At 28.9% G+C, this 26,078-nt stretch overlaps 1 protein-coding gene across 1 annotated transcript in view; it reads right to left on the reverse strand.

Annotated features, from left to right (window-relative positions):
• Window positions 1–25,827, reverse strand: part of LOC142331054 (fatty acyl-CoA reductase wat-like) — a 64,880-nt gene extending 39,053 nt beyond the window's left edge. Inside the window, exon 1 of the mRNA XM_075376690.1 lies at window positions 25,598–25,827. Coding sequence (XP_075232805.1) covers window positions 25,598–25,637 — 40 coding nt within the window. The 5' untranslated portion in view covers window positions 25,638–25,827. The remainder of the gene's footprint in view (window positions 1–25,597) is intronic.
• Window positions 25,828–26,078: the final 251 nt, after the last annotated feature.

Below are 26,078 nucleotides of genomic sequence, written 5' to 3' on the forward strand. Positions count from 1 at the left end.
GTAACAAGACTAAAAAATTACTCTGTATTATTACATCCATATATGATACAATCAATGTGCTTTTCTCTAAGAAAGCTCTCCTTGCTTTTCACATTCTGTTTTTGATTTCTATCTTACTCCGTCCAGCCTTTTTAAATTTATGAATAAATAACGAAATTTTAAACCTTTTAAACATTCAGTTCTTATGATGAACAAAACAGAGTCCCGTTTTTAGTTCTTACTAAAACCTGAATTCCATCGGTCTAGATATATTTTAATTTACGCAACAGTCAGTTTGATTCAGAGAATACGACAATAGAACACCAATTCAACGCTTACTTTCTTTAAATATACCTGGCATGGGATATTATTATTTTATGACAATCGTCGTGTCATTTCTCAGAATGACTTATGACTCGTTCTTAGAACGTCTGTAAAATTTTCAATTGTAGCTGCCAAAGAGTAAAAACACATTGACCATAAAAACGCTGATAGTTATAAAGCTGGAATATTTTTCTACGTTCTTTCTTTGAGAAGGAGTGTAAAATACGTAATTTTAGAGCGCAATAATTGGGGTGATTGATTTCTAATACCAGTACCGTTAATTTTTTTAAAAATTAGTAACGATTAATTTCATGATAAAAGTTCATAGTATGACCGTCGGTTTATTTTTATTAAATATTTCTTCAAAAACCTATTGTGAATCACGTATCTTCTATTTGTTATCTGTGGAACATTATTCCATATAAAAGCGGTTGTGCATTTAAATTTATATTGAGATTCTTTTGCCGTATACATTGTTGGCTAACGAGGCCATATATATTCAAACATTTCATATTCGTGTGGTCACACGTACTAAATGAGGAGCTGCAATGTTAACACGTACCCTCCTTTCTTTTTTCACATTATACTTTACTAAAAATATTGATGGTCAGTTTAATTTTTAATTAAAAGAGATGCGATGTAACTACGTTATTGAATATTAATTAGTATTAAAATAAAAATAGAATAATTACACATTATTGTACTCGATTTTAGTATTATAAAAAAATACGGTTTATTTTTTGTTTATATTTACCGGTTTACTTAACCGGTCGGGTTATTGTAGTAGTTAAACTCGTTATCGCAAAATCAGCTAATTTTCGAAGTAGAGTGTTCTAAGGTTTGATTCCTTGCAAAATCAGTTAATTTTTATATGGATTTGAACGCTAGACTGTGGTTACCGGTGTTGTTTGGTGGTCGGGTTTCGATTAACCATATGTCTTAGGAGCGGTCGACCTGAGTCTGTACAAGACTACATACCGTTTACTTGTTTACATTTACACTTACATTGCAGCTACGTCAGACCTGGCAAGCCGGTAGCAGTAATCGGATTAGCCTGTACATAACACTCAGACCCGGCTATAGCTGGAAAACTGGTTTGATAAATAAATATATATTTACCGGTTTACTTATTTCAAGGTGATATTATCTCTACCCTCTACTTTATTTCTTTGTCGATGAGTTTGAAACGTAATCTATCTTATAAAAAGATCGAGTTTCATATCTTTTTATTCCTTTAAAAATGTATATATTTAATTTTATTACGAAGATTCGCATATAATAAAATAAAAAATAAAAAAAACAACCGAAGAAAATCTAAATCGAATAATTGTTAACTTGCCTAATATTTTGCATTTGTTTAATCGGGTGTATTTCGTTTATCGGATATTTTTATGTACGTTTGAGGAAGAATTGTTATTTTTTAAATTGTTTTATAAGGCGAGTAAGAAATGCGATTAGTAATTAAAATTAACTACGTATATAATTCATTTACGGTTTCTTCGATTTAATCGGTGCTCGTAAAATTAGCGTAGAAAAAAATAACCTTTAATACTATACAGAGTAATTCAAGATGATTATAAGAAACTTTCAGACACGTTTTTACAGATGAAAATAAAGAAAAACTTTATTAATAGAGGTTCGGAAAAGCTTCGTTAGCGAGTGGCGGATGACGAAAGATATTGTTCTAATTATTTTCTCCACCTTCGGTAAATTTAAGCCAAACTTTAATTATTGGAACGCAAATTAAGAGATAAATTTTGTGGTTTTATAAGAAATCTGATTTGAAAAATTAAAAAAAAATCCCTTTTAACTAGTTTTCCAGAAATCAGAAAAGACTGGGGGTCGAAAAACATACTATTTTATGCTCGGCATAAACTTTGTTAAACGGGTGAAAAACACGTAAACATTTCAAACAAAATATGTGGAAAATTTGATTCAAAATAAAATGGTATCGATAAAGTCTACAGAAACTACATACAAACTTAAGAAACTAGAATTTATTAAAGAGATATCGTACGTTTATCAACCCCAATATTTTGTCTTTAACCTAAATTTCTCGAAAAATATTTTAAAATATACAGTTTTGGGGTGCTATATTTTTCTATTTTTCAGCAGATTTTATAGAAAACTACTAAATTTGCCTCTTAATTTGGATTCCAGAAATTCCGGTGAATAATTACACCAAAGACGCACAAATCAGGGTGAAATCTTTCGCCAACCTTTGGAGACTTTGCAACGAAGCTTTTTCGAACTTAATATGTTTGTTTGTTTTCAGATGACTATTCCGGAAGTCTCCAGATATCCCATGCGACTTTCTGTATTCGGGGCCCGTAGGCAGTCGCGTCCGTGGATCGTGATTAGAATGAGATATAGTTTTGTACAAACTCAGGCCGAGTATACCTGAGATGTGTGGTTAATTAACCTTACCGCCAAATAACACCGGTATCCAAGTATCCGGTTTCAGGACAACATGTCCTGAAAGTTCGTGAATCCTGTATAAAATTAATTTTTTTCCTATCGATAGAGTTTGGTAGATACAAATCTTCAAAAACAATTTTTTTTCTTCTTCTTGATGTATACGATAGAAAAAGTGTGATGGATATGCACGGGGGAGTTGCCAAAAGATAGTTCCGGTTGTGCAGTTATCAAACGTCTGGTCTTCTGCGTTCAAACAGCAATTAAAATAAGAAAAAGAATGTCTTGGCAGTACTAAGTTATGTTTTGTAGCAAATTCAAAACGTATAACTTCACGGTAGTAAAAAAAGAAAAAGTTAACGTCATTTTAATGCTTCTCCCGTAACACGGATCGCTGTTCATCAAAACTATTATTCCATTTCTTTACTTATTTAAACCCGGTAAGATTGTTACATCTATTATCGCTTCAGATTTTTTATAACCCGTGATGTAGTAGCGTTTCGTACGTAAATAACGGTGTGAAATGAATACGTTTACTAAATTATTTAACATGATTATCCAAAAATACGGCGGGCTAGTGACCGACTTGCTAGAATAAATCATGTGTGCGTTAACAATATTAACTGCCGTTTTAAGTTAAGCCTGGCTCTTGACTTTAACTAGATCCCAAGAAAAGGTTTCAGCGGATACTTTTTGAACAGACCTTATAATATTTTTTTCAACAGCCCTTTTGTCTTTAATTATATTAAAATTTACGTTATACTATATAAATATTATCGGGTATTATTAGAAGTTAAAATATGTTTAGTAATAGATTATTGAATAAATTATTTGGACTGTAATAGATCTCGGTTAAGTATTTGTAAACAAACGTATTGTTTTGCGATAGGTCAACACAATTAGATATATGCTTATCGCTGTCGATCCTAAAATAGACGCACCTTCTCATCAAGGTTGAAAATTAAATCCTTGGAGATATTTATTCTAAAAATTTTTACATACGTACGTTACATAAATTACCGTAGCGTTAAATTTTATTAATAAATATTAATTTATTCGGTAAGTGTATTATCAAATTTTAATTACGATAGAAACAATAATGGTAACGCTTTAATCGTGCGTAGATTACGCGTGGTAGCGTTGAATAGTGCAGTCCACAAATGTATATCGGACATTATAATATAATAATTTTTCATCGCTTCAAAGGACGCATCACTATTTCCTTGCGTTTGAATGCATTGATTTTTGTTAATTATCTTCTTAAATGAAATATACTATAATTAGGTTTTTCTATACGGAATTATGATTTTTACCTTCTTAAATGTTTCAATTTTATGTGTTTATTAATTAAATTTACGGTGATTAGTTATTCGGTTTTAACACGCATATCAAGAGCAGTTATTTCCTTTTTAATGTTTTTTTTTGTTATTATTATCGTTTACTTGTTGATTATCAACATTTACGGTTATTTGTTATTCAGTTTGAACGCACGTATCGAGTAGTTATTTTTTTTTATTGTTATTGTTTATTTGCTTGTTTTTATCATTTAGTTATTTATTTTTATAAATTGTTTGATGTACTTCCAAGCTTCCTCCTCTTCTTTGGCAGTATTTTTATTTGATATATACTAGCATCCCTACTACGACTTCGCCTTGACTATATGCGTTTAGAACTTTAAATATTGGAAATCTCTTTTTTTTAATAATTTATGTGGGTTGTTGCTGTCAGAGTTATCCCTCTTCGTAACTTACCGTATAGAATAAATTTTTAATTAGAAGATGCGTTCCCAAAATCAGGAGTTTATTAAAGTCGTTCAAGAATTACTTTGCTCCCGGCACAGCAAAACAGGATTTTCTCCATTCCATTCTTCGGTATGCAGTATTTGCATATTTTAATCGGATAATCTATTTGAACAACTTTCGAGTTCAGATAGTTAATTTTAGGGTGATAATCGATTTGAGACCAAACGTATTTTTCAAAGGTTGAAATCCATTTTGAGCTTAGCGTATACACTTCAAGTCTTTGAAAACGTCCTAGAGTAGATTTACGTTATCTACGATCATATATTCTAGTAGCCCTAGACGTTTTTCTACTAATCTGTGACCTCTGAGATAGGCGTTATGAAGATATTCCAAATTCAAAGTAGAATCTTTGTTAATTATGCGTTTGGCTTACCTTGATCGAACTTCTTAGCTCGGTATACAAAACTATACCGAGTGCTACTTTACTCGGGTGAGGATGGATTCTCGCAGGTCGCCACCAGATTAAACAACGATATTAAATTCGGAAAACATACAATAATTTTTTTAAGAAGTCGATGTAGTAGACGACCGTCGTTATAGACGATGACAATCGATGTAGACAACAATAAATTTAGAAAAAAATGTTCTGGATTATTTATAGCACGACTGACCAAAAAGGAGTGTAATGGTGTATTGTATTTAGGGTGTATGTATAATGTATGTTTTTTCCACCGTAGCAGCTCAACGGCCGAACCGATTTAGATGTATGACCCCGCGATGGAATCCTTACGTTACTGGGAGTTTTGTAGGCTACGTAAATGTGTTTTGTGTGTGTGTGTGTGTATATATATATATATATATATATATATATATATGAAGTAGTGGAGATTTGCCCGTTGAAGCACAAACTTTAATCAACTGTGAACTGTGAGCCTCTATCACTTTGTTAGCTGGGTTTGAACTGAATGATTTAAATCAGTCGAATGAATATTACAAAAATAATAGAATTAAATTTAAATAAATAAATTATAATTTAAATTTAGTAGAATTAAATTAATTTTACGTAAATTTAATTTACAGAAAAAAATTCTGTTTAATAATAATGGGCTTCCCGTGGGGAATGTCTGTGAAGCTAGTGATGAGGTGATGCGAGCACCCCGTGCGAGGCTAGTCCAATCATCCATCAACTGGCAGGTGCCCCTGACGCGCCGTTTTGGGAGGTGCAATGGAGTACTCTTATAATAGCTCTGCAAACAATCGTTCGATTTTCAAAATTCATATGGGGGGGTATTTGTTAGTAGGCTGGAAAGGCTAAATTTTGCGTGCATCTTGTATACTCTCTATCTAAAGATCACAATTGTTACACGACTGCCCAAAGAGTATAATTTATTTAGGGTGTATGTATGAAAAAATTATACTATATACCAAATTGTCACCCGCACGGTCTTTAATTATCCTATATTATTAACTATCCTGTATTAAAGAGCGGTGTTTGTCAGCAATGTTTTTTTTTGTAGTTGTTTAATTTTTGAATATCTGTCGCTTGTTCATTTATATGTTTATTTCTTATTCATGATTTGTATAATACTAAGTTATAAACTTAGACCGTTGGTAAGGTTTGATCTGTGGTAAAAAAAAGAAATCATAAGATCCAATAATTCTCGCGGTTATTAGGAACAAACGAAACCGACGTTGTTTCTTTACATAATAGTGAGATTTTATATCTCAATTCTTCAATTATTTTTGGTTTTACTTATTTAGCGTTTGTCTTTCCCTGACGGTTTTTACCTATTAAATTTTTTGACGTTACTAAATTAACTAACTTTACGTGGTTAATAAAATAATCAGTCTAATAAGATTTTCTGTTACCATCGATTTCAATTATTGTATCTTTATTTTCCAAGTCCTACTTTTTACCAGTTTGACGGAATTCAATTTATGGAAATTGTGTGGTGATCCCGTTGTAAGTTTTTTCCAGATAACTTAAGTAGTACATAATCCAAACGAAAAATTATTTTACAAATATAAAAGATTTGAGAAACTTTTATTTATTTTGTTAATGCTGAATTATTATTGGGTAATGATTTATATAATTTGATGTTATTCTACTATTCAAAATACTTTTTCCTGAAAATTTAAGAAAATTGATTGGAAAACGTTAAATATAATCCTTACAATATTATAGTATCTTCCCTCTATTTGGTTTTTGTTTGTTGGAATAACTGAGAAAGTTTTCAGATATATTTCATTTTAAAATATTTTGAAAAAAAATATATATGTGTTTTTGTAGTAGTGAAGATTTGCCGGTTGAAACATAAAGTTTAATGAATTGTGAACTGTGTTTGCCTATCGCCGTGTCAGTTGGGTTCGAACCGAATGATTATGAATTTCTAAAAACCAGTTTCTACATTTTTTGAAATACCGGGTTTTAAGGTGTAAAATGGATTTTTGAATTTCTTTTTAAAACCCTGTTGTTTTTCTAATTTCTCGGTAATAAATGAAGAAATAAACCAGATTTTTGGTGAGTGTAATCTTCATGACGATAAACCAATTTCTAGATTTATGAAATTCGATCTTGAAAGGTGATGAAAGGTAAAAAAGGATTTGAACAATGATTTTAAATTTTCCCGATCCGACTATAGTAAACGAGATATTCAGTAAATCTGGCTTGAGATACTCTTTAGATAAAATTTAAAAACCATTTTCGGGTTTTTTTATTCCGACTTTTGTAAGGGGAGCATGGTATACGCTGTGGCTCAACCGACACAGCTACTACCATCGTTACCGTATGTGTGACTGGCACCTGCCATCGGCTACTTGTTTTTTTGGAAACAGTCCTTTTTCACACAAAAAATGATTTTTTTTATTTTTAATAATTTGCAGTAATTTTTCATAAAAAAAAGTGACATTTTGAAGCCCGTGGTAAGTTAAGAGAGCTTCTTTCGCTTGATAAATAATTTACCACAAAAACCTATAGAAAAGCTTGTTATAGGAATGGAATTTTGTTGTATGAAAAATACTATGCCTGACTGGGATTCGAACTCGGCACCTCCGGATGAAAGGCCAAGAAACTACACTCCGCGTCGACCAAAAATTTTAGTTGTTAGTAATTGTTTCTGATTTTCTACCCGATTTCTAAAAGACAAAATTTAAAGCATTAAATTTTCTTAACTAGGTTTTGATTATTTATTTACTTTTTTATCTCATTCATGTTAAACTTTTATCAGTTTCCGTAGTTTGTACAATTCTGTTATAACACTGATGTTTAAAGTTTTATTTATAATTTTTTTATAATTTTCTTGTTGTTTTTCTTTCTTTGACACACATCTCTTATAAAAAAAAATCCTAATTCTTTACTTGAGATGTAGATGATGTTGTGATTATCTATAATGTAAGGTAACTGTAGTTAATAAGTTATTAAAAGCAACATAATTAATTATTACTAATATTTGGTAAATAAAACATTTTAATAGATTTTATGATTAATTAATTAATTAATTATATGGTATGAAACAAGATTAATTACTTATTTTTCTCATACTGAGAATTATGACTTAATATTTAAAAAAAAGAAAATAAAGAAATAAGGTATCTTAAATAACTGGGAAAAAAATATTCACATTAAATCGATGATTAAATAAAACAAAATGATGAACTTTTAAGTCCTTGTGTAGATTAAACGTCCTGAATATTAATTACTTAATATGAAATATTGCTTAACTTAAATGTTTTATATATATAAAATTTTCTATTTACATATTTGTTTCCTATTTTAGAATAAAATATTTTTTTAATTAAATAATATAAATTATATCTGAATAAATGTATTACTTGAGGAATTATTTCAATTTTTTTTATATTTATAAGTAGGTTTCACACCATTTTTGTTCCTTCTTAAATTGCTTTTTCCATATATAAAAGTAAGTGTTTATATGTAAGTAGTGATTTTTTTTTATTGACCTATCCATTTATAAATAAAAATGAGACTAAAAAATTTGAATTAAATAAACAAATATATTAACATAATCTGTAACATATAAGCAAAATTATACTTAAATTAAAAATGGCATTAAAAAAAAAAATGTATTAAACACACGAAGAAATTATTCAGAACACGATCAGTATTCTGGATAACATTTTTGCTATAAATAGTTTTCAAATTTGGTCTAGAGAAAATCTAATACCATATTGTGAGATAAATTTGAAACGTAAGGAAATAGATTTTTGATGTGCCTTTTCGCGGAAATGGATTGTCATTATTTTTTTGCACATCAAAGAATTATCAAACTTTTTATTGTGTTCATAGAAGTGACGAATGGTAGCAGCTGAACATAGACATCTCTTTACTGCAAAAAAGACGATGGATTTTTGATGAGTATTTTTTTTAAAAATGAAATAATTAAAGTGTCTATGTCCCCTCCCTGCTCTGTTTTATCTTCAATTAATTTCTTTTTATAAGCCTATAAAGAATAAAGTTTTGGGAATGTATCCAACCACTTTAGAAGAATTGAAATTTACGATTAACAACAGAAATCGACCAGCAATGTTATCAACCAACGAAAACACATTATTCCAGCGATGTTGCGTAATATATTTTATAATTTCAAAACTAGTGCACTTTTGTAAATTTGGAAAAGAAGTATAGCATTTACTATTAATATGAACCAGTAAAAATGTATTTAGATGCTTTTTTATAGTTTGTATTTTTTGGTGGTGGCGGGGGGGGCGGAGGAACGTGTTACGGTTTCTCTGTCACATTCTTTATAAATGGTTTGTAATACGAAGAACTTTTTCAATTGGGATAAAATTACAAAGGAGATAATATTAAAGAGAATAAGAAATACTACTGCTTAAGGAGATGCAAGAAATGTGTTAGAAATTATTTAACATTTTATTGAATAATATCATATTATAAAAAAGAGGTTTGTTCAGAAGAAAGGTACGGTTGGTTGCACATATTGCAAGTACGTTGGGTTGAATTGTGGGCATAGGGGATGAAAATGAACTTTCTTTACGTTTTGAGTTATTGCAGTACAATAATACCGTTCCCATCAATTGGGGTTTTCTTATATATATATATATATACATAATTTTGTGTCTTCCAAACTGCTACATCAATTTTATTGAAATTTAGATGTTTTTGAAATTGTGGTTGTGAAAATTTAATGACGACTGATTGAGTTGTTCTTGAGTTAAGTTCAATTTAATATCGAAAAAATTTGAGCGGGGCAACTTGGAAAAATAGTTCGTTATGATATTGCAAGTTGAAAAACGTTGACGTTTCTTTATCTGTGTCATTCTATTGTTAGCAATATTGTTCGGCGTATTCAGGTAACGTTATCTACTTAGAGGGGTAGGCCTATATGCTTGAGGAAGGCAAAAGGAAACAAAATAAAATAACGAAAAATCAGTCTTCTTGCGCAGAATTGGGCAAAATTATATTTTACCTTTCTGATAATATTTTTCGTACAAAATGAAAAGAGCGACATAAAAAAGCTTATAATTTGAGCCTTAATGCAATTTGTAATATTTTAACGGAAAACCTCTTTTTAATACTGATGACAATAGTTTATTTTAGCATTTAGTCGCTCAGAATACATTTTATAAAAGATTAGAATGAAAATTAAAGATCATATATAAACATTTTTAAATGTAAAAAATGTTTGTGTAATTATATACACTCCTTTGTAATGGAAATTTTTTTACCGACTTTTCGAAGAAAAGAACGGTATTACTTTCGGTTGCAAGGTGGGAATGGGGGGTGAAAATGAATTTCCTTTACATTTTGAAGTACGAGGAGCACGAAAATAACATTCACTTATATTGGGGTTTCCTTATATATTTATTTAATGTATACAATTTTGTGGTATTCTTTTTGACTGCGGCCTAGTCGAGGAAATGTAATGAACAGACAATTCAAAAAAAAGAAAGGAAAGAAATACTTTTTTATATATAAAAAATAACGTTTTAAAAATTAACTATTTTATATACTCGTTCATCTTATACGAGTAAATGCGAAAGTTTGTAAATCTATCTATTTGTAACAGCATCACGCGAGAACAAACCAACCAACTGCTTTAAAATTTTCAGGATACATTTGTGTTATTCCAGGAAAGGTTTAAGCCATAAATCGAGGCTCTACTCCCCTTGGGGATAAGGTATTAGTTAAAGAAACAAAAATTAATTATTTTCCTTCATTATATTTCTGTCACAATAGCAACAGAAATATAATGAAATAAAATGACTAATTTCTTTTCTTTAATAAATATTTGTAAAATATTTAGTATTCTCACGATTATGAGGATAACGAATGCGTCAGGGATTGGGGGTCCAGTGGACAGAGCTTCTTGGCTAGACGGTCGGGAGAATAAAGCGTTCCTTGACCGGTTTACACACACACACACACCCACACACACATATATATATATATATATATATGTAAAAGATATACTTCCTTATTAAGAAATAATTAAATTTTTCTCCAATAACATCTATTTCAGTGCTATAAATGAATCTTTTACAATGTACATTATTACATTAAGTGTACGTGCTTTACGTTAAAACATTTAATACTTTCATTAATTGAAATGAACTAAACCGCATTATTACACGTGTATTAAATTACCAATTTCCTCTTCTACGTTTACTTATTATTACTCTGATCAAGTGACCTTGATTTTTATAATGTTCAATTACTTACAGAATATTCCACTTGATGTGCACGCGTTTATTTGTTTATAAATACTGCAGTATGTTTATATTTTTAGAAATAATATTACATTTTTAGAAATAATAATAATAATATAATGATGAAGGCTTATTTTCTGTTTGTATATATAAAAGTATTACTTGCCCATAAGGTCAAACTTCTTTAATTTATTGAAAATATCTGAATCTTGTATCGATCATGGTTTGCTACCGTAAACCATATAATTACTAAAATAGATCATGGGTGGTTGGAAATTAGCATAAAATGACCGAATCTGATGTTTTAATATAGATGAGATTTAGGCTATTTTTGGTGGATGATAGATTTAAAATATTTTCTCTCCGGAAATAAATTACAGGTCATTATGATAATGTAAATAAATATATATGATAAAATTTAAAATTAAATAATAATATAAATTTTTATTACAATTTCATTTAAAAAAACATATCGGATAGTACGTCATCTCTAAAGAATGAATATTAGTTGGTTGCGGAGTTTTCTCCGTGGAAACGTTCGTCGCTATCCAATTTGACAGAAGCATATGTTTTCATCGTAACCGATCATCATTAATTGATTATCTAAAATCTTTATTTAAATAAAAATTTAACCTATTAAACTTTATTTTATATATTTTAAATTTTCATATACAAAACTATGGGACGCTTGCCAGGCCTTCTACATAATTAGGCAATAAAGAACGATCTATGAAAGTTTTATAGTACAATAGTTTTCAACTATTACATATTAGTAGTAGCAGAATTGTCCTTTTAAGCTCTGATTCTGACGCTGGCTAGCGAATCTATACACTATTTAGTGGATGGTGTAAACCGTTGCGGTTCATTTGCTCCGTACCATTTCCAGATTTCTCAGCCGAGACGATTTTTTATTTTAACGGGTAGAATACAGCTTGTTAACTTTATTTTTAATTAACTTGGAAGTCAGATAATCTGAGTTTAATAAGTAATAAATTCTACTTCTAAAATTAGGAGTTCTATAAAATTTTTCAATTTTATTCTTTACTTTCTCGAATTGAATCTTTTTTATTTTTTCCTAAATGGAAATAACAGCATAATAAAATTATTCTTTATTACGCTCTTAGATGCTTTAAGAGAATAATAAAGAATCTTTATTCTTTAAAAAAAAACCTTAAGTATATTTTGTAATTTTGGGATAAGTAAATTATTATTATTATTATACATAGGAAATGCCTATTAAAAATACTAAGGAACTTTGGTCTGCATCCACAACTAATCAAAATGATCAGCCTAACTTTAAAAAACACAATGTCAAAGATTAAATTCAGAGGAGATATATGAGATGAATTTGGAGTAAAAACGGGATTGAGACGGGGAGATGGATTATCCCCATTATTATTTAACTGCGCACTAGAATATATAATTAGAGAATGGGGAAAATTAAATCCAGAAAGAATAAAAATTGGAACAAAAATTAAAGTAAACTGCCTGGGTTTCGCAGACGATCTAGCCATCCTTAAACAACATAAAAGAAGCTAGTACCCAAATAGAAACGCTAGAACAACTTGCTGAGAAAATGGGGTTGAAAATATCATACGAAAAAACTAAAATTACGGTCAGGGATCCATTATGCATTAATCATTTAAACGTAAACGGAAACAGGGTGGAACTAGCGGGAAAATTTAAATACCTAGGAGATACCATAACACATAACATCAGTGAAAAATAAACTGGTAATAAAGAACCGAGAAACTTAAAAAATCATTAATAACTACCCAAAATATATACAATAAAAAATGCCTATCGATAAAAACTAAAATCGGACATTACCAAACAATAATTCTTCCAGAAATACAATACGCCAGCGAGACTCTCTTCGGACCGTACAAAATTGGAGAAGTAGAAAGGATCAAAAAGATAGAAAGGAATATAGTCAGAAAATACATAAACAAGAAAAACGTGGTAGAAGGACGGTGGAAGATAATCCCAAATGAAGAAGTATATAAAATAATAACCCCGATAACAAATTTCTTCAAGAAAAAAAGAATTTCATTCTTGGAGCACCTACTTAGAGCAGAAAACACCAGACTTGCAAACCAAATAATTAACTTATACCGGCAAAGAACAAATGAATAAAGGAAGTCCAAAAAGATATGGAAGAATTGAGGATCTCCAAAGAAGATCTAATCACAAAATCTGAAAAATACGACAAACTAATTAAAACTTATCGATAACATTTGAAACTAAAATCAAAAAGAAATCTAACAGGGTGTATTCAGACGAGGACAGGCGCCAAAGATCAGAACGACTCAAAAAGATGTGGGCAAAGAGAAAAGAAGCAAGAATAAAAAAACTCGCACGATTCGGAAATAAGAAGAACCGATTACAAAATGGACTGGCACAGAAATTGAACTAAAGTTATCCTATGATATCATGAAAGCAACAAAAAAAAATACTATTAAAATAAATATGTATTAAAAAATAAATCTAAAATATGTTAATAAATTGCAGTTAATAAAAAAAAAGAAAAGAAAATGAAAAAGAGATCGATTAGAAAAGAAAAGTAATATTAGATGCATCAGGCCTACTTTATCGAGACAGGTTCACCGTTACAGTGTTGCAACGGCCTGTTTAAACGTATATTGTGTTATTGTTTACATCCGCGTGTATAGTAGCCGGTCGGAAAGTTGTAGTAATGACGTTAACGTTACGAAGAATGTAGTTGTTATTGACTCGTTTATTCATGGAAGAACCAGTATTGTTAATTTCTTGCCTCGCCTACAGTAATTTTTTTACATTTAATGCCACGTCAATACAATGATCTTGTTTTGATCGTTTATTGATCGGGTTTTATTCCAGTGAGAATAATCTTTATCAATTAAATAACGAATCACCAAATCTAAAGTTAAAAAAAACCTTCTTTAAAACATTTAACAAAGATACCGCGTATAAATACGAGTGTAATTTTGTTAACGAAAGTTTAGTTGACCTTCACTACTATATCTCTTACATAAAGTCTGCGTACTAAAGAAACTGTATTAGTTTTATGTTTACATTTTGTTATGTATGTACGTGTAACATTTCCTCTATGAAGTGTGTATTTTATACCAAGTGATTTTCAGCTTTATTAATCGCATAGAAAGTGGATATATTTACTAAGAAATTAATTTCATGTATACGCTTACTAACTGAACATTATTTATTCTACATAGTGCCCCGTTTATCTGGACTTGATAGAACTATATGTAGTTCGGATTGTAGAAAATGGATTAACCGGAAGTGCAGTTTATTAAACCGGGATAATACGAGAATTGGTCATCGATCGAAAAAATGAAACGATTGAAAAATTATTTAATAAAATAAACTGAATTTGTATGACGTTCAAGTTGACATACCTAACATAATAAATATCAGCTGTTCGAAAATAATTTCCTTTTAAATAACTTTTTTTTCTTTTTTTTTTTAATTGTCGGATCAGCTAGAAACATTCACCGTGGAAAAACAGCGTGGTGTAATTAGAATTTTTATTCCCTGATGATGTAAAACTAACCGAAATTCACTCGCGCTTGTTCAAATAGATGAATAGTTTATAAATGTATAGAACAGTTTAAATCTAGCAAAACAAGTATCACCGGTCTTCAGTGTCAACTGAATTTCCGAAAGTACCAGTCTGAGCCTACAGACTTGATCAACCGTTTTGCCTTTCCTGTCATAATCATCAATACAGTCCGCGTAATATTAAAAATAATTATAAAATTATAGGATATATAACCATGCAAACGTTATAACCTTCGCTGTTATACATTTAACCCTATAAATATACTTTTATCGCGTGATAATAATAATATAGAAATAATAACATTATGTTTTAATATATAAATTTTTATTTTAAATTTGTAAATTAATAAAATTTTAACTTTATGATTTATTTATTTATTCAGTATTTATTAATATTGTTTTTTATTATACAATACATTGTACGCATTGTTAAACTAAAAAGCTATTCATCGTTCAGGCGATCAGTTCTACAAACAGTAAAGACAACGATCAAAACACTGAAATATTTAAAGTTTAATGTACTAACATTTATGACTGTTTTACAAAGGAATGAACATTGATGGCGAAGGCTATATTTTAAATTACGAAACACATAGTATGCAAAATTTATGTCGGGTTTCACGCTTAATTTACGTATTGTAATTTTTATAAATTAGATATTCAAAATGACCGATCAGAAATTTTTATTTAATAGCTGCTATTCAACGACGGATAATGGAAGAACTGTTGTGGGTGAATAAAAAGTAAAACAAAATATATTTTTTTAATAATAACTATCATAATAACTATATTTAATAATTATTATCAATGTTTGACAATTATTCAGTTGACTATAAATTTGATGATGCAAAAAGTAAAACCGTGTTTTTTGCGTACGAAGCTCGATAATTAAATTTTTACAAATTTAACTATTTAATTATTTATTTAAGGGATGTAATAGTTATAATGAATTTTTACTCGAGTCCTAGTCACGAATCCAATTTTTAGACATTACGCTAGACTGACTAGCGTAATGTCGCTGCTTGAAGGAGTGGATAAACTGAATTTAAAAATATTTTTTTAAATTTATAATCTATTATTTAATTAAACTTACTTAATTCTTATATTAGTTGTAAATTATCATTTAAAGGTCTAATCATCAGGCCAGCATAACCGAAATGATTCTCAGTTATGTTATTTTAACTATAAGACCCTGGTAGGGGTTTTATATTGTATTAAGCTAATAATACTCGTAGTTAGGAATACCAGCTAGTTCTTTACTCCGGTTTGAAACCGTGCACGGTTATATAACGATCGATGTTGTACCCGAACTAAGAAATATGACATTACATCTTGACATTTATGTAAAAAAAACCTGTGGGCATGATGACGTACTTTTAGGTCATAACGTAATTAAAAATGTTGCACGGGTAGTTTTATACTGTTTATTACCGTGTATAATAAAACAAATAATTGTTAAGTACTAATATATTAACTAAAAGAAATTTTTTTTTCACATTTTAATGCCCATTAATTACTTTGCTCAATAAAATAATATAATAATTACATTTTATACCTTTAATTTTTGCGCTTTATATAAAAATTGTTTCCCGAGATTATTTTTTCATTGGAAACATGTTAAATAGATATAAATGAATAACTGTAGGGTCAGTTTATTTAATATTAGAAAAAGTATTATTTTAATATTAATAATTTAAAAAAAATTATCATTATTAAAAGTTAATTAATTAAACTATTTATTCATGAGTAATTCACTACATAATAAAATTACCTCCAATCATTACAAATTACAATGCATATATTACAATATAATTACACCGCTATCAGACTTTAAAAAATAAAAATAAAATCATATTACTGTACCATCTAAATAATGTATTACAGTACATCCTAAAAAATTTAAATAAAATATAAGATTATTTACAACTGAAGTGCAAAAAATGCTCAATAAATTATGTAAAAAATAAAATCTACTGAACACCACAATATCCCTTGAAAGGCTCTAGAAAGAAAATAAAAAGAGAAAAACAAAACAAGCCTACATACACTTATTAAGTATTAATCTGAAGAACTACCATTAAGGAAATCTCTTACGACTCAGGGGAAAAAATCAGCATCAGAAAGACAACCGATCATAATTTACAAACTCATCAAAAAATATAAGGTAGAATTCATTGCATAATTATTTTCTATGACCTCTATCGAAAAATATAAGTTACAATTTAGGATTAATAATTGCAATATTAAAATGGATACTTATTACCAACTTTTCGAAGAAAAGTACGATGTTACTTTCGGTCGCTCAGTGGGATTGGAGTGTGAAATTGAATTTTCTTTACGTTTTTAGGTATGAGGATTACGAAAATACCATTCATGTATAAAATACTTTGGCGCGAAAATCTCCAAAAACTAGTAAATCAATTTGTTTGCAATTTAGATATGCTTTAATAATGTAATTGAAGTAATGCATGAGAAAATTTGATGAAGATAAATTGAGTTGATTTTCAGTTACGTTCAATTTAAGGTTGACAACAGGCAATATCAATTTGAGGTTATGTTGAGTTTGTATTTGTGTAATCCACCGGATTGGTCCAGAGATGAACGTAATGTAATGACAAGATTATCTTTAAAATAGTATTTTCTTGATGAAAATCTGCTGGTTAAAAAATAAATATTATAATTAATATTTTTCTGGTCGTGAATTTTTTTAGTGAATATTGATTCAAATATAAAAGTTAAAGAAGTCCCGTGAACAAAATCACTTTATTTTTATGGGGAGATACCTCAAAAAGTCATAGTTATAAGACTGAGGAATATAAATCACACTTATTTCATAATACTTTTCCTTGCCAGTGATAAAAAAGAAATTAATATTACTTCTAAAACACCCGTTCATGTATAATTTTCCTTACATTAATAAGAATGAAGTACTCATTACAACCCATAAAGTCAAACATTTTAATCATATTACTGAATTCGAATCGTTTACAATTAGATCAGAAAGAAAATTTTGTACTACTGAGCTATTCTGATTTAAGATAGAGGTATATCAAATTTTAATTGGATGATTTACTATCTTAAGGGAAAAACATTTTTATAAGAACTCTCAAATTTGTGTAAAGACTGAGGAGCGGTCTTGATTAGTCGATCGGTATAAAAAAGCAACTGTGGGCGCAATACAATTCTTTATAATGGCTAAATAGTTTACAGCTTTCGTTGGCCATCATAGTTGCGTTCTGTTTTTGTCAGTAGTGTACATACCTTAAATCAACTAGTAATAATACTTAGCAAATGGGACCTTTACTTTTACATATGGGGTAAGCTGAATATTTTTAGTGTAATGAGAAATGGCAACCCTAATTGGGGTTCAAACCAACAATCTTTTAAGTATATAGATCTTACTGTAATGTAACGGACCCGGTATTATATTTTTTTTATCCGTGCCGATTCTTGGAATATTTGAGTTGGTTTGGATTATTAAAAAAAATAAAAGTTGTGCAATTTTGAGGATTTCTTGCGAATTATTTTAACCGCAGTATAATACAACCTAGTTAACGAGACTTGAAACTGCTTGAATAAAAGAGAAAAATTTCATAGATTCGTATAGATTAAATGTGAAATTATTTCTAACATGTGTTTATCGATAATTGAGATCAATTGGATCTGGAGAAAAAGGTCGCCTCCCATAATTTTGGAGAAATATGGCCTCCCATATGGGGTCTCCCATATATATGAGGCCAATTCTCTGGTTCAAATCTCGCTCAGGTTTGACATTTTTCGTATCCTACAAATTTTCACGCTATATTCCTATGTACCAATCTGAAGGTGGCAAAAATTAATCACCAAAAATATATTGTTTTATTATTTATTTTCTAAATTGTCATAATCTGAAATGCTTTAAACTGAAAAAAAGTCGTTTATATTTTTAAATTAATTTAGAAAAAATCGTACGCAGGTGATGTAAAATCATATGCAAAATTTTGTATGAGAAATTGAGATTTAAAGTTTAGCAAAATAGTAGACCTATCGCATTGCCAAACAACCTTTTCCGGAGAGTAAAGGTGGATGCACCGCTTGATTCCATGTACAGAGCTACAGGCCGGGAGGGATTTTGGGTGAGCTGGGGTTCTGGCTCGCCCAATTCCTGACCAGACACGGGACCTTCCGCTCCTATCTACATGGAAGGAGAAGGGAGAAGGATCCTCTGTTCCCATACTGCCAAGAAGTTGACACTCCTGAATATGTCATTTTTCAGTGCTCAAGGTGGTAGGAGCAACGTCACCACTGCGTTGCAGACACGGGGCAGATTATGGTTAATGACATAATAGACACTACGTTGAAAAGCCAGTATCACTTTGAAAGAGTCGCAGGATTCGCGGTAGGGGTCCTGCAAACTAAAGTCCGGGAAGGGAGGAACTGATTGATGGATACTTCCAGGTGAATTTTCTAGAGAATACCACAATACAAAGTTCTCAGACCGACACGGAAGAACATGATCGGAGGGTCGGAGGATGAAAGACAGCTTTCTGCGGAGCCGTCGTTCATCTGCGCTTGCGTGGATGGATGTCGGTGCTGAAGCACACCCTCTAGCCCGAAGGCACCTACCGGGGAGGTGCAATGCTTAATTGTGAACCCGACCTCGGGAGGGGGAATCGGTGAGATATGAGGTTTGGTCTGTAGGGCGCAGGCATACATATGCATCTTTAATAACATCTAGTGGAACCTGTTAGCGAGTCCGACATTCCGCCTGTAAATGGGGTTCCTCAGACTCAGACAAGGTCAAACAACCTTTGAATACAGCTTTGGATTGTTTACATAAATTTTTTAACAGACTTCAAAAAAGGAGGTTATGAATTCGGCCTGTATATTTTTCTTTTTATGTATGTTCGCGCATAACCTTTTTTCCTATTAATCCGATCGAAATAAAGCTTGTTGCAATCGATGCAGCTGCTTTTCGCGGTGGTACCATAATGTTGAAAAACTTTTTAAACTCAAAACATTGGTCTGAAGATTGACAAAAAATTTTTTTCGCCGTCCGGTGGGTAGGTAGTGATAGTGGGAATCCTGATATTCTATGTGTATGCATCACGTTAAATGATGTTATATCGTCTTTTGAAAAGCAGGTAATGTGAGTTTCTACACAAGATCTATAACACCGATAATAAAATCATCAATAATCGAGATATCTCGTCTTAAACCATTCGGTCGAAATGGACATTATACAAGTGTATAATCTACAGCATCGGTAGGGAAGTGGGAATCTTATAACTCTATTTACGTGCCAATGAACGTCGGTTCCATTTTTTTAAAAATAATTATTTATATTTAAATGAAGGCTTAATTAATTATTAAATGTAATAATTTTATGGTATATTTCCATCTGTTGTTATTATTTCATTAAATAATAACATATGCTTTCTTTGATTATTACATGATCTTTGCATAAAAACGTACTTTGATTATTGTTTACAAAGACGGGCAATACTGCGAATACATATAATACATTACGCATTTAAAAAGATCAACATTTTTTTTTTATATTTTATTTAATTTCTTATTTAAACAATAAGGAAAAAAATGAAAATAAGAGAAGGCTTTGTGTACATAAAAACAGCTGAGTCTTTTAAATACACAAAAATGTTTGTTCATTTATTTTGTCATTATTGTTTTGTTTTATTTATATTTATCATCGTAATCATTCACCTAATTTTTTTTATGAAACTGATCAAACTTAGTTTTAAAATTATTTTGTCATGAATGTTCATCGTTCTATCGCACATTGGAAATCTATTCTTTATCGGATAACCGAAATATATTATTATAAAAATATAGAAAAGATATTTTACTATTTATAAGAAACATCAATTTATTTTATAAACGTTTTTGAAAAAAATAATGCTAAAATAGAAACAGATTTTAATTATGAAATCGACTCAAAATTAAATGCAACTATCAGAAACTTACTAAGTTTGGCACTGATTTCAAAATACTGAAATGTAAAGACGGATTACAAAATTACTTGTGTTTAAATTTATGTAGTTTTTACTCTAGTGTGTGTCATGACGTCATTATTTTAATGTAGGAAAGACTATGTATAAAAAAACGAAACGTCAGGGAAAAATGTAATCTTTAGATTTACAAAAAAAACGTATATTTTGATAAAAGTTAATGAAGTAATGTAGAGAAATTATAGACAGAAACTTCTATTTCAAAAGAGTATGAGGTAAGGCTCTCTGGAATGCGAGAACATTTTTATTATTTGTTCTAAGTTTATGCACTTGCATTGACATTAATTTAAGAGAAGTTTTTAAAGACCTTGTAAATATAAAATAGTAGTTAAAAATATTTAACTACTATTTTACATTTACATGAAGTCAAAATTTAACCGGTCCTCTTGAAATTCTACATAAAAATGTTTGAGTGTTAAAACAATTTACATCATTACACTATAATATTATTACGTAAAGATGAGGATGGTAAACAAATAAAAATGTATTTCAAAATGTGCCGATATTCATGGCTGAGTGGTACCGTCTCTGCCTTTCATCCGGGCGTCTTGGGTTTAAATTCCGGTCACGCATGGTATTTTTCATATGTTACAAAATTGCATTTTCATATTCCCACATGCATGATTTTCAAAAATTTTGTGGTGAATTAATCCATCAAAAAAAACACAAAAAATATATATATGTATAAACAATGCAATTTTTTTCAAAAGTTATTTTGTAGTTTTCACGTTTTATGTGAAAAAAACTTACTACGTAACTATCAGAGGAACTTCTTGTACAAAATACTCGTAAAATGAAATCAGAAAAATTAAAATCGGTTATATTAATAAAACCGTCTGTCGCAGTATGTGCATTACAAGTGCAGATTTCAATTTTTAGAAAGAAAGAATATTTTTTACTGCTGTTATGATTTTTATAATAAAATTTACATTATCATAAAACCCACTTTTTTACCTCTAATTCTGGTTCCTGTAACCGATTTGCTTGTAAATCAACAGGGTTCTATTCCTGATAGGTTTACATCACCCCATTAAGTTTCGTCAAAATCTGTTAAGATTTGCGTCCGGTAAAGCGGACGAAAAAATCCTATACATACATACATAAGTATATAAACACTGCAGAATCATGCTTCTGGTGACTCCAAAAAGTAAAGAAAAGTTGGTTCCTTCTTCCCCGACATGCCCTTAGGAAATCTGACCAGGCGCAGTAGCGATTTATACAAATTATTTGGAAATCCGTTAAAAAAAACGCTTGAATGTATATTAAAATATATATTAAAGCTGGTCGAATTAAATATCTCCATTTTTCAATCTGAAATTTAATAAAAATTATTTTATAAAATACTCTCTTCCCCTTTGTATTTGTTAATTAGTTTTCTTTTAAAACAAAACTTGACAAATTTTTTTTTAGAATACTAAATTATTTATAGAGATTTCACCGTAATTTATCAAAAGAAATTTCAATTCCTGGAAAATTTGGAATTTTTTCACCTACTATATCATCCCATTTCACCTTCCTTTCGTTAAAATACTTGTACTAACTAGAATGCGTAAAATCTTAATAAATGAAATAAAATAAATTTAAGAAAACGGTAATAAAATCAAAATTTTATTCAGTTATTTTGGTTTTTACTATATAAAAACTGTTGTAGTTTTCAAGATGTTTTTGAAAGTGAAATCTTCTTTGTTGAGAATCAATATTTTGCCAGACATTTACTTTATTTCATTTAAGTTGAAGTATTTAAAAATTAATGTAAAAGCGTAAAAAAAAATAATTTTTCGTATGATTTTATCACGATTTCTTACATAGTATTGTTAACGCTTTAATTTTTATGGAGATACTTCAATCAAAAAAAAAGGCCTCTTTCATGTTATTGAATCTATCCATTCTAAAAGAAATTGAAAAACACCACATTTATCAAAGTCAATATAATTATATGTTATTTAAAAGTATTATTGTTAATTTATATTGATTGGTAATCTTTAGGACCTAAAGTAAATATAAAAATTAGCTTTTGAAAATTCAAAATTTTCCGAAAAAAGTTTGAATATATATATATATATATATCCTATAAAATATATATATATATATCCTAAAAAAAAATGTATATATATCCTAAAAATATATATATATATATATATATATATATATATATATATATATCCTATAAGTAAGTATCATGTAATTTACTAAAGTCCACGATTGAACTAATACGTAAGCATGATTTGTCAGATATTTAATTTAGCTATGCCGTTGGCACTATTGAGGTTTCTAATAAACTATTCCATCCAAATAAATAGGCGTAATCTCGTATTTAGATATTATTAATTCCATAATGTGAAAGTACAATAAAAACAAAAACAAGAAAGGAATAATTAAAACTAAACGTTTAAACAATTTAATGTTTTAGTTTAAATAATTTTTTAAATATATAATTTAAAAAATGGAAAAGTAATTTGTCGACCTTCTTAGCGAAGAGGTAGTTCGTTTTTGACCGGAAGTTTTGAATTTAAATCCCGGATATGCATTTTTTACTCTTTAAAAATTTTTATTCTAAAATAGATTGGCATCAGGAAGGGCACTTAGCTGTAAAAACTTTCCCAAATCCCACTTCTCTAATCCCAAAAAAGAAATTATGAAAGAAAATAGGGGTTGAAAAACAAAAAAGAATTTTTTTTTAAATTTCAACTAATTAGTTGAAATTTAAAAATATATAAATTTAATATATATATAATTAATTTTTAAATATATATATATATATATATACAAACGTACCTGTCGCGACTTCTACCCCTCTATATGATTACTTGAGTTTCCACTCGCGGTCAATTTTTTTAAATTTTTATGTGTTTTAGTCAAGTAACCGGTGACAGGTGCAGGCAATCGTGTCGCACATACACTAGTGTACAACGGTAGTGGTGTGTTGGTTGAGCCACCACGCTATACTTCGTCGCACCCCTCAAAAAAAAAAAAATTAAAAAAACCCGATGTGATTTTTAGGTATTTTTCTGAAGGGTATTTACCAACCCAAATCTACTGAATACCTCGTTTACTATAATCGGAAATGGGGAAAAATTGTAATTGTTGTTTGTAATTGTTTTTAACACTTTTCACCTATTTCAAGGTCGAAATTCTAAAAAAAAATAGCAATTGGTTTTTAGATATTCGCATAAAGATTACACACCAAAAATCAAGTTAATATCTTTACTTGTGTTACCTGAGAAATTTAATAAAATAGTGAATTTGATTGTTACTCCATAACTTTTTAAGTTCGGAATTGGAATTTAAAAAAAAATCCGTTCTTAGTGTGTATACAAAGTTTTCTTTAGTATTTTTTGCTGGGCGTTGATTATGAATGACTCTCGAAATTTTATTTTCTATATAAATATATATATATACGTATATGTAAGATGATACTAAAGTATGAGAACCCTTAAATAAATTTTCATTAAAAAGATATATATATATATATATATATATTTCGTTTACCATTTTTCGCACGTTAAAAAAAATTAACTATTTGGTTATGTGTCAAAAAAAATTAGTTGAAAATTAATCAACAATAAAAAAAAATTGAATTTTCAATTGTAAACAAGAAATGCTTTGAGCTCTCTAATGACTATGCTCGGTGCCCTTTCTTAATGACCCTAAAAGTCTTTTTGAAATTTATATATTATGATTAGATCTTAGCCGAATGTTTCAATATAAAAATTTAAATAAAATTGAATCAAAATTACTAAGAAAATTTTAAAAATTAAAATATAAGATATTATAAAAACAATTTTAAAGAATTTACAAAACTTTCGTGGAAATTATTTTGGAACTTCAAACAAGATTGTTTACTTTGAGGGGTATTGGTTTTTTAAATGAATTATTCTAAGGGTGTATTAAAATTTTTGTACTTTGTATAAAATGTAAATCTACAATGAATTTAATGTGTAGAATTAAGAATAAATCATTTCTGTTTATTATTTGTATTTATTTATTATTTTATTTCTTAAATAATTTTTTATAGAAAGGAAATAATTTTTATGTTGACTTGAAAACCTAATTTAGTAGTTATATACTACTAATAATGTTTATTTATTAACTAGTGTAAATCGGTTTAGATTTAATAGTATATAAAATCAAACATCAAAAAACATATTAAAAATAATTTAGTACGACCATACACTTAATTAAAGAATTATTATTTTTTTAAAGTGTGCCTTGTATTATTTCGTTTATATTCAATTTTTCCACACTGACCTGATGATGTTGTTTGAAAACTGAGAAACCTGTAGTTTAAAAAAAAATTAAATAATTATGACTAACTTTTTTTTTTAAATATATATTTGTATTGGCTAATTTTTACACTTTCACAAAAGTATTGGTCACTTTCGAGTTGTGTTTTTGTACGTTATAATTAACCGGGAGAGAGAATAAAATGATAGTACTTATAAAAAAATAGCGTATTAAAAAAAAGAAGTACTAATATGTATTTTATTGCCTTTTTTATTTATTTATTAATCTTTTATATATATAAATTGATCGTAATAAAAAATGTTGGTTATAACGTGTTGCATTCAAAAGTCGATTCGATAATTGTGTTTTTAGTTTTATTTATGTTTCTTTACAATTAAAATATTTCATTCCATAAAATAGTAATTAATTGTAAAAGTGTTAATAAACATTTAAATGAATAAAATTATTTAACAATTAAATGCGTTTTGTATATTATTACTTTTTAAAGTTAAGAAATATTAATTATTAGAACAGTAGTATAAAAATCGTATTTTTAACTTCACTATTATTTTATGTTTATGAATAATTTTAGTTTATGAATAAAATTAATATACAATTAATTATAATAACAAAAACAAAACAAATTATTAAATAACTTACTTTTCACCAAAGTTCTAGTATCAGCTGTTGTTGTAGACATTCCAAATTTAAAAATCTTTCAACACATGCGATTTATAGAATATATATTGTTGGTATTTATATATACATATATTATCACAATATATGTGCTACTATATATATATATATATATAGTGTATATATTAACTTTATTTGATACACTAACTCTCTCTTCCTAACTACTCACGTTAGAAGCATAAAGGAGCGAGAAGAGAAGAATGAGTTAGGTCAGCGAGGACATCTCCAAGTTAAACCAAGTGGGGAGTTATGGAGGGGGTAAACTCTTGGTGATTCCGATTTAGTCATTCGCTCCCACTATAAAAAAAAAAATTACTAAGAAATTCTGTTGTACGTATTGTTTGCTTAATTTACTTATTATTATTTTTTTTAAGGTGGATAAATATCACGTGGGGATTTTGCCTTCTTTTTTAAAAATTAGTGAATTTATTCAAAAAGTCATATA

This window comes from Lycorma delicatula, chromosome 10, assembly GCF_047948215.1.
Source record: "Lycorma delicatula isolate Av1 chromosome 10, ASM4794821v1, whole genome shotgun sequence".
Classification (NCBI taxonomy): Eukaryota; Metazoa; Arthropoda; class Insecta; order Hemiptera; family Fulgoridae; genus Lycorma; species Lycorma delicatula.